At 38.1% G+C, this 10,357-nt stretch overlaps 1 protein-coding gene across 2 annotated transcripts in view; it reads left to right on the forward strand.

Annotated features, from left to right (window-relative positions):
• Vps36 (vacuolar protein sorting 36 homolog) overlaps positions 1-9,465 on the forward strand; it is a 33,312-nt gene extending 23,847 nt beyond the window's left edge. For both annotated transcript variants that reach the window (XM_027928863.3, XM_071611525.1), the window contains 4 exons: positions 1,449-1,513; positions 2,107-2,191; positions 3,129-3,205; positions 3,293-9,465. In XM_027928863.3, the coding sequence (XP_027784664.1) occupies positions 1,449-1,513; positions 2,107-2,191; positions 3,129-3,205; positions 3,293-3,386 (321 nt within the window). In that variant the 3' untranslated portion in view covers positions 3,387-9,465. The remainder of the gene's footprint in view (positions 1-1,448; positions 1,514-2,106; positions 2,192-3,128; positions 3,206-3,292) is intronic.
• The last annotated feature ends 892 nt before the right edge of the window (positions 9,466-10,357 follow it).

Below are 10,357 nucleotides of genomic sequence, written 5' to 3' on the forward strand. Positions count from 1 at the left end.
CCAGTGATTGCTGAGTGACCTTGAGTAGCTTCATAACTTCTCTGGGATCCAACTTACCCTTAAGATAAGGATTTGGAGTGAATGATATGTTTCATCTCTAATATTCTGCATTTTTGTTGTGAAGAATGAGGTTGTGCAGGAACCTCTTTCTCTACAATAGTTAATTTGTTCCTAAGTTACAGTTAGATAGGAGGAAACAGCTCTGGGGTACTATTCGCATATTAACTGTAGACATAAGTATGGTCTGTTTAAAGAACCTAGCAGAAAGGATTTTGAAAGTTTTCTCCACAGAGAATTAATAAATATCTGAGGAGATAAACATGTTTAACTTGATTTAAACATTATGCAATGCATACACATACCAAAAATTACGTGGTATCACATAAAGATATGCAATTTTTCTGGGTTTGTGATGTCATTTAAAAGAAAAAAAAATTAATTAAAAATAAATAAATAAATAAAATTGGGGGGTGGGGGGGACAGTTAGATACAGATTGCCCCTTAGAGAGTGCAGAGGGAAAGCCACCTTGCTCCTCTGTCTGCCCCGTCACACCCACACATCCTTGGCCTCCAAGGTCCTGTCCAGGTTCCCTTTGTGTCCCAGCAGCCAAACACAGTCACTTTGATGCGGATGATTCTCACGCATGTCTTTGCAGCCCTCACCCCAGCCCAGAGCTAAGCCTCCGTTGTATGTGTGAACAGTCATCATAAGTGGCCTCAGCAAGTGCTCACTACCTGCCAGGCCCTCTGTATGTGTTGCCTCGTTTATCCTCCCACTCACTCGGTGAGGTAGCTCCTTTACTGTCCCCATCCTAGGGATAATTTGGGAATGAGGAAATTGAGGCTTACATTAAATAACTTGGCCAAGGCCACACCTGGAGACAGTGGTTTGACAGGGATTTGCACCCAGGCCTCAGGGGGCTGCCTCTGGAGCCATCCTGTATGATTCAGAGCTGTGCTTGTCCCTGCAATGGTTGTGATCTGTTAAAGCTGCACTAGCCAAAAGGGTGCCACTAGCCAACTACAGGTGATGATTGTGAGCTTGTAACATACTAGAGTTAAAAGATTAGTACAAAATAAAGAAATGTTAAATGTCAGCATCTCAAAAAAAGGTTTTTTTTCAATGCTGGGGATTGAACTCAGGACCTTGGGCACTCCTAAGCTATATTCCCAGCTACTGTACCATTTCTTTTTTTTTTTCTTTACTTTTCATGTTGCTACTACAATTTTAAAGTTATATATAGTATTTCTTTTGCAAGGCACTGCTTTAATGAATTGAAGCATTTGGCTCATTTGTTAGTTCCTTTTGCTTTGTAATGATTAAACTACATAATTTTCTTGATAAATGCTAATTTTTAAATTTCCTATTATGTTTTAGTGATCATTACAATTATATAGCATTACACTTATTGACTTGCAGTGTAAACTGGATTTCTTTTCCCCATTAGTTGCTCTCACCAGAAGATTTAGTGAATGCATGCAAGATGCTAGAAGCACTGAAATTACCACTCAGGTAAAGGAACCTTCACAGAAGTTTGCCATCTGTAACCATGATTCTGCCCAGGAAAGAACCAAAAGCTCAACCAAGTTTACCGTGCTGCAAAATGTTGTCCTCTTGAACTTATATGTGACTAGAGTTCACCTGGCACCACAAGCATCTTCTGTCATCCTGGTTTTCATCCTATCATACTGGGTGTGACCTAATGGGACTCCCAGATTCTTGTTGATTTGAGGGAAGAAGATAAGACTGTGAGCTCCTCCTAGGAACTCAGGATAACCAGCTCTTTCCTTTAGATGGTTTGTGTTTGACGTTCTGGAAATTCAGAAGTTCAGGTGTTTAGCTGTGGAGTTAATAGAAAGGTAGTCAGACATATTTTATTTAGCATGTAGATTCTAGTAATAATGTAGTAATCTTATTACCTGTTAATTCAGGAGAACTTTAGTTCTGTCATAGTTACTTGTGGTCATTCATTATATTTTAAATGTTGTGTGATTATCGTTGTCCTTATTCCTGGGCATAAAAGAAAATAAAAAGTGTGTGCTTCTTCTTACTAGTTGAATATCCCAGATGATTCTTGACTCTGTTCTCACATATCTGGTTTTCAGACTCCGGGTTTTTGACAGTGGCGTCATGGTAATTGAGCTTCAGTCCCACAAGGAAGAGGAAATGGTAGCCGCGGCCCTGGAGACAGTATGTGAAACCAGTTTCCTCCATTCATTAAAACTCATGAAGACCCAAATGTTTACTGATTTGAGAACAAGATTTTCTTTTGAATTTAGCTTTATTAAAAAATTAACATTCACAGACTCAATTAAAAATGATTTATTATACACAATGAATACATAGTAATCAAAGTCATTCATTAAAAGCTTTTGGAAGCTTATTGGCCCTCTTAAAATCTTGGAAGTAAGGAGAGTTAGAATTAGTGAAGTTCAGGCTTTTCTACTGAAGTTCTAACTTTCTTAATTAGAATGTTACACAAAATTAAACTTTTTCTTTAAGTTAACACCTACATAAACAGCATTATAAAACATTAGAATTTGTTTTGTGAAATAACTGCTTCAACAAATTTGAAGATCGAATACAGTTTAGATGGATTTTAACTGGCCAAACTGCCAAAATTACCCATTAGTATATCTGAAATGCTATTGTTGTTAAGCCTTTAAGCTGAACCTGTGTAATTTAATAATTCATAATTATTGTATGTTTCAGTTCAAGCTATATGAAAACCCCAAGACTATAGATATTCTGCCACATTTTAAACTAAACCTATATATATGGATCCTTTACTAGAGCGCATAGTTCTAACTTGATTAAAATTTGTTATGTGCTCCTTTCAGAATATACAGTAACTCTTTCTAGGCTTTAGTATAGTGTTTGGTTCTGTTATGTTATAAGGGCTTCATGTTGATATTTTAGCTTCTGCTCTATTTGTTCTGGGTCCATAACTTTTTTATAGATTTAAGCACTTATTAAGATTTAATTTTAAGTGAACATTCTTTGGATTTTATTAGAAAAATCAGAACATTATTTCCTGTATATTCAGTTATATATTCTGCCTAAGGTTAGTACAGAGGTGTACTAAACTAATAACTTTTTTTTTTTATCTGTTCTGTGGTTTTGATAGGTTTCAGAAAAAGGATCCCTAACATCAGAGGAGTTTGCCAAGCTCGTGGGAATGTCTGTCCTCCTGGCCAAAGAAAGGTAAGTTAGGCCTTTGCCGTTCTTTATAGTTTGTGTTTGTGTTTCTGAATGGACAGGTAATTAAAGTTTTCTTCTTTTTATTCCTAGGTTACTGCTTGCAGAGAAGATGGGTCATCTTTGCCGAGATGACTCAGTAGAAGGCTTGCGGTTTTACCCAAATTTATTTATGACACAGAGCTAAGGGTTTTGTATTTGAAATACTTTCTGTCCATACTTTTATCTGAGATTGTGTGACACTGAGCTATGAGATAAACCCCGATAAACTGAAGATTTATTAGAATTTCACAGAATGATATAAAACTCTTTTAATCTCTCCCTAAATATTATGGTTCTGAAAACTTATTTAGGATACATAAAGGAAAATACAGAAAAATGAATGCCAATATGAATTTAAAATCATGCTATAGTTTTGCAAAACCCTCCGAGTTTAACTTGAAATACAGTAGATTTTGATTCCCAAAAGTAACCATTTAGTGAAGAAGGGAATTTAAGTCCTTGAAGGAGGAAAAAGATAAGTTGCATGTTTGGATAGGTTAGATTATTAATTTGGTATGACTAAAATTCACTAAATTATGAATGTTTTCCTCTGTGTCTGATGCACCCATTTTGGGGGGTTTTCTTGAAGGAAGTCATAGCTACAGTGCAGTTTAAGAACCTGACAACATTGGAACAAAATATCAAACTTTACTATGCCCCATGAGGCTCTTCCTAAGGGCTTTTTAAAGCAGTCATGGGCATGTCTTTGACAGACCAAACGAAACACCTATAAAAAAGGAGAGGGCTGGGAGTGTGGCTCTGGAAGAGCTCTTGCCTAGCATGTATGAGGCCCTGGCTCATAGCTCTAGCACAGGAAAAAAAAAAAAAATTTAAGAAGAAAATCTTATTTGACTTACATTTATATTCTAAATAGGTTTTGTTTGTTTGTTTTTTAAGTGATGATTTCATGGCTGGCATTTAAAGAATGCAACTGTGTCATTTTGTTTAAAAAATGCTGTGGATTTTGAAACTGAATTAAAGAGCTGTGTAGACATGCCCAGAGTTACGATTACAAGTTTGGGAGGTAGATGGCTTAGGAATTCCCTAGAATTGTTCTGCGGGTGGAAGGGCAGTGGGAACCTTTAGCTAATTTCACAGGAACCTTAGTGCTCTATTACCTGGAAGCCAAGGATGGGAAGAGAAAGTGGAAAAGTAATATGCCTCCTTCTCCCTCCCTTAAGGAATCTTAACACTGAACTTAAAAAAAATATATTATATATTTCTATCATATTTCAGAAATATGTATTTCTTCTTTGCCTTACACATTATAAGTTGTGTGAAGAAACTATCTTGGTAAAAGGTGTTAATATTGAGACAACAATAACTGGCCAATGTTGCCTGTAGAGTGCTTGACTTTTGAAGTAGACTGGCTGACTTCATATGTTACTGCTCTACAGTGTGCAGTGTATCAGCATTACCTCCAACTCAGGGACCCCTACGGGACAGGAGACCCCTTTCTGAGACCGAGTTGGACACAGAAGAGTAGTGTTGTTTTTAGCCAATTCTCCAGGGGGGGATAGTGTACGAGTGGGGAAAACCCTTGGCACCAAGAGGAGGGATGCCCAGGTGCACACTCCAGGACTTTCCTACTAGGTGAGGTAGAGGCCACTGCAAATGCCCTCTTGGGAGGTGCCGAGGTCCTCAGCCACAGATAAGGGGATTCCCTACCTCTAATCCCTTCCTGAAAAGTGTCTGTTGCTGCTTGGTGTTTTCCAGTGTCATGGGAATGCTGTGGCCAAGGCATCCTGCTTTAGTCTTTGTTTTCCAAACCTGTCACTGACTCTTCATTGTGGTGACAGATCCCCTAATTACCTCATTGCTCAGCCTCAGGTTTATTTTGGAAGTAATAGTGTCTGGTCACCCAAGTCTTTTAGGGGGTTAGTTGGACCATAATGTAAACTTGTTTGTACATCTCCCCTCTGGGTTGCACTCACTCTGTCACATGACTCTGGCAGACTTGTGTGTACATACATAAGTACACACACACAAACCACAGTATCTTGTCTGGCTAGGGATCTTAAAAATTAACAGAGATAAATAATAATCTGTTTCACATGTTGGAGTAGTTGCAGATAAGGTTGTTGGAGCTTCTGGATCTAGTTCTAATAGTTGGGATTCATTACAGCAAGCTGACATAATTCAACATACTATTTACTTTAATGTGACAACAGATGAAAAAAATGAAACAATATGAGTTGTTGAGAGTGATCTAAAGAAAAATGACATGAATATGCTTTTCAGATGTCACATTAACTAAAGAATAAGTACAATTGATTTTATTATTTTATTTTAAAAATGGGCATTTTTTCACTTTTTCCAGACCTCCATTTGTATTTTTATTTTTTGCCAAATGAGGTGTTATTTTTATCTTTTATTGTTAGAGGTTATGTTTAGATACAACCAATCAGGCCCTAAGTGCAAAAAAGTTCTGCCTTGGTGCTTATCACTGGTATAATTATTTTTGTTTTCCTAACTTTGCTCATAGGAGCATGAATCTCTTTGTAGCTTTATGGTAATGGAGTATTTCTAGCATTCAATAAATATCACTTCCTGTCAAGAAAAATTTTTTACATTGTATAAGTGAAGGTTGTTTTCAGGGTTAAATGACTGATATTAATGTATATATAGTAAAATGATTGCAAAATATTAAAATATTTGATTTTGATTTTCTTACCTTGGTGTTCTTTTATAAATACTTTGTGAAAAACATGTGAAAATGATAAACTTTTAGTCATACCAAGCCAGTATGTTAAGAATTTTTCTTTTAGATTTTATAATTAAGCATTGCTTATAAATATTTATGACTTCAAGTGCTTACTATTTTAGTTATCTTTAAACATGAGAAATGAGTCATGAACTGTTTTTTTTTTTCCTCCTCTTAATGCTGGATGTGAATCCCATCGTGTGTAGACCCTGTGTATTTGTGTGAATGTCTAGCTCTAGTTCCCTGTCACCAGACCAAGCTGATCAGAATGTCGATTCATCGTTTCATCACTCTCAAACTCATATATTTAAAATGGTTCTCTTTTGCCCACCAATCTCAGCATCTTCAATGGAGTCACAGCTTATAAGGTGGTTAGGTTTTACAGAAAATTCGCCTAAGGACAAAATAGTGCATGCTCAACATGATCCTTGAAAATCTCTTAAATTGCCAATAAAGTTCTCTTTATAATCTTACAGTTTGAATCCCTGTGGAGTGATATGTAGGTGTGAATATATCATGCATATAGTAAGTACAATATATAATAAAAACTGCATACCAACAATAGACTTTTATAGCATTAATAAATACACCATTTTAGGGCTAGAAGTATGACTCAGTAATACAGCACCTGCATGGCATGTGTGAGACCCTGGGTTCCATCCTCAGCATCACAGGAAAAAAAAAAAATTACACTATCTAAATGTGTGTCTTTTTGCCAATACAAATGGTTGGATTTATGTAAATTTATTGCTGATCCCATACCTTATGATAGATCTAGAGTGTAAGCTCCACAAGGGCAGAGATTTTTGTCTGGCTTGTTCATAAATATATCCCCAGAGCCTAGAACAGGGCCTGGCACACAGTAAGCATTCAATAAATATTTATTGAATGAATTAGCCTTGATGTATATACCTATTTATAATTTGCCTCCACTTTATCCTACTTTCAATCTAAAAGAATCTTTTTTTTTAATACATACAGGTTTTGTGTGAGGAACTTTGTGAAGCATTAGGCAAAGGGGTAGGATAATACAAATAATATACTGCCCTGCCTTGAAGAAGAGGGTGGAATTGTTGGAGAAATGGAAACAACTTTTCACTGAAGGTGGAGTGAAGTACCATACTGTGGAGGACTGAGGGAGCCTTCAGTTTTTGTTTTTTTTTTTTTAAGAGAGAGAGAATTTTTTAATATTTATTTTTCAGTTTTCAGTGGACACAACATCTTTATTTTATTTTATGTGGTGCTGAGGATGGAATCCAGCGCCCTGTGCATGCCAGGCGAGCGCGTTACCACTTGAGCCACATCCCCAGCCCAGAGCCTTCAGTTTTGATGAAGTGCTCTGGGAGGCTTTGTGGGAGAAGAAGAACCTGGTAAACTAGGCCCACAAAGACTCAGAGGTTGCCAGTAAGTGGAAGGCACTGGGTCAAGGGAACAGCACAAGGTGTGCCCCTTCCCGTTCCTGGACATGTCTCCTTTGTCTGCCCAGACTTCCTTTCTTTAAGTTCAAAGACTGTCATACAGCTTTTTTTTTTTTTTTTTGAGTCCTCACTGTCCTAGGCTAGTGACTTTACAAGTAAATTCTCAAGTTAAATATTAACTGAATGGGTGGGCTGGGGTGTGACTTATTGGTAATGTGCTTACCAAGCATACATGAGGCCCCTAGGTTCAATCCTCAGTACCTAAAACAAAAAGTATTGAGTGACTTTCAGATAATAGTACTGTGTCTTAAGTTGACTAACAAACCTAAATCTATGTTCTTTACCCCTTTTTCCCACAAGGCTTCTCAATCAGACTCGTTATGGGTCAGCCTGAGATTTGCTCTTATTTAAATTTTAAGACATGGGCCATATCCATGATGTGGGAGAGACTCCTAAAAAGTCAGGTTACACACATGTAAGATCTTGTTTTTATAAGCTGTTATTAGAGTGTGAAAATTGGATCATTCATGTTCTTCCTTGTGTCCTGATATGAAATCATGAGTCAGTTATGGCTTTCATCTCAGAGCACTAACTTGGGAAATAAAACATTTCTCCATTTGTGTACAGGGAATTACTGAGTCCAGATTTTGTAGTCTGCATAGATCATTAGATTAGTTGCTAGTCTAAAATAATTCAATGTGTGTGTCTTTGAGAGCCAGTTTTAGTTCAGTATGATACCACCACACACCAGTGTTTTTTGAAGGCCTTTTTCAGTCTTCACTTTTATTTCAGGAAAGATTAAACTAAATCTTAACTACAAAGACTGTAATACAGTTTGGCAAGGAATTCTAAGTCAAAAATGATCAAACATCTCAATGAAACTGTTATTTTAAAAATGACCAAACATATCTATCTATAAAGGCTTGTTTCTAGATTTAGGTCCTCCCACTCTCAAATAGTGGCTTTTTGTGGGAAGAGTATCTTTTGAAAAATTACCATAGAGCAAGTTATCAGGCATTCCTGCCTAAGAATCTCTCTTATAGCCTCCAGTTTACTTATTCTTGGAAGTTACATTTAACTATTATTATTATTTAAAATGTCCAGGAATAGCTGTGTTTTGGCTTTAGCTGTCTTTGCTAAGTGTTTAAGATGAAGCAAGTCAAACTGACTTTTGTTTCTATCTATTGTTAACAGTCAGCTGTGTTTCCATGGGAGTCCTGGGGGAACTTTACAGCAGTTTCTCAGTTCCGCTAGTGCCATTTGCACTAGGATGGGTCCAGGCCTTGCTTGACCATGTGGCTTCCCTTGGAAGCATCAGGGATGTCTCCCTTCTCTGTTGACCCTTCTCTTCATAGCAAATGCACTGATGGCTTTCTGTCCTCCAGTGGTCTCATTGGCATATTCCTGTGCTGTGGCATTTATTGCTGCATCAATCTGGTTCCAGTACTAATGAATTCTTGTTTCTCTTATAGACCACCCATCTACTCAAATGGCCCTCCAGCCTATTACTTCTCAATCGGACTTCTATCATGGACCCCTCGATAGACCTGATTTTTAAAGGGGACTCCAAACTGCTTGCCCAACATCGTCCCCTTTCAGCCTGAAGAAGCCAGAACGATCTTCGCCCCCTTTCCTTACAGCAGTAAGGAGTTCCCAAAATTAGAGGGGGGAATGAAGCCAGATTTAAAATTAGGTAGTCAGTGTAGTTAGGTAAATCTGGTCTAATATCGAGTGAAATCTAAATGGAGGCCAAGTTGAGAATGAATTTCCAGGAAAGTTGAACAACTCTCTTGGAATGTTAATGAAGTCCAGGAAAAAGCCCAAGGCCAAAGTCCATCCCAAGGAAATGTTAATGAACAGCCCCAGCAGATTTAAAGATAGCCCATCCCAAAGAAGTGTTAATGAAGTCCTTCCCGCCCAGATTATTTCTTTGGCCCACCTGTGTCCCAACCCTTGGGCCTTCCCACCTACATTCCATTACTGAAAACTATAAAATGGAGAGACAACCGCACTTCCATGGATTCCATCTCTTGGGTCCCCTTCTTCCTCCCGGAGAAGTCTTTTCTGCTGTCATTTAATAAACTTCTAATTTTCCACTCTGACCTTGCCTCGGCGTGCTTCTCTGGTGTTATTCTTCAACATTGGGGAAGCAAGGACTTGTCACCAGTCAACAGCGGTAACAACAGCATAAGTGAATAATTGTGCTGCCTTTTAGAAGGTGATGAATTAAAGGATCTGCAAATGACATGTTTTAAAACGTTTTAAAATTTTAGGTGATATTTACAAACAGTGAGATGCACATGTTAAGTCCCATGGGCTGTGACAAATGCGTAGTAAATCCACCTAACACCCTAACCAATAGAACAATGTATCACACTCCCACCCCAAAGATTCCCTGGTGTTTTCTTCTAATCGCTGGTTCTCCAGGGGCTGTGCTCTGCTATCTATTACCATACAAAATTAATGTTTAAATAATATGTTCTGCATAAAAGAAAACAAATGGTAAACCTCAGTGCACATTATTAATAACCGATGCTGATGTGGAACTCTATCCTCTTCAATTCTTTTAAAAAGGCAAATTTAACACTCATCCTTTTTTTTTTTTTAATGCTTAGTTATTTTTAATTTAATTAAAAGCCAAGTCTGGCTCCAGGAGAAGAAAAAGCAATGTGCAATTTATCTGAACTTTTCCTTTGAAATTCTTCAATGACATTTGGGAAAACAAGTTTACAGCCCACACTTTATGCCACTTCAATGGCTTTTCTTGCGGTCTGACCCAGGTAAAGAAGTGATTGTATTTTAAGTGCCTGGAGAGGGGTTACTCACCCTTGAAACACTAGGTGCGGGCTGGGGGTTGGGGGCTGGGGGTGCAGCGTATGGCGGGTCTGCGTCTGGGGTGCTCCGCCCCCTCCCCGCAAAACCCAGGCGCGCACGTTTCCTGCGGGTTTCCTGTCCAGCGGCGGCTAGCCGGAGGCGGGCAGGAAAGGATGCGCT

Source organism: Marmota flaviventris, chromosome 4 (assembly GCF_047511675.1).
Source record: "Marmota flaviventris isolate mMarFla1 chromosome 4, mMarFla1.hap1, whole genome shotgun sequence".
NCBI classification, from domain to species: domain Eukaryota; kingdom Metazoa; phylum Chordata; class Mammalia; order Rodentia; family Sciuridae; genus Marmota; species Marmota flaviventris.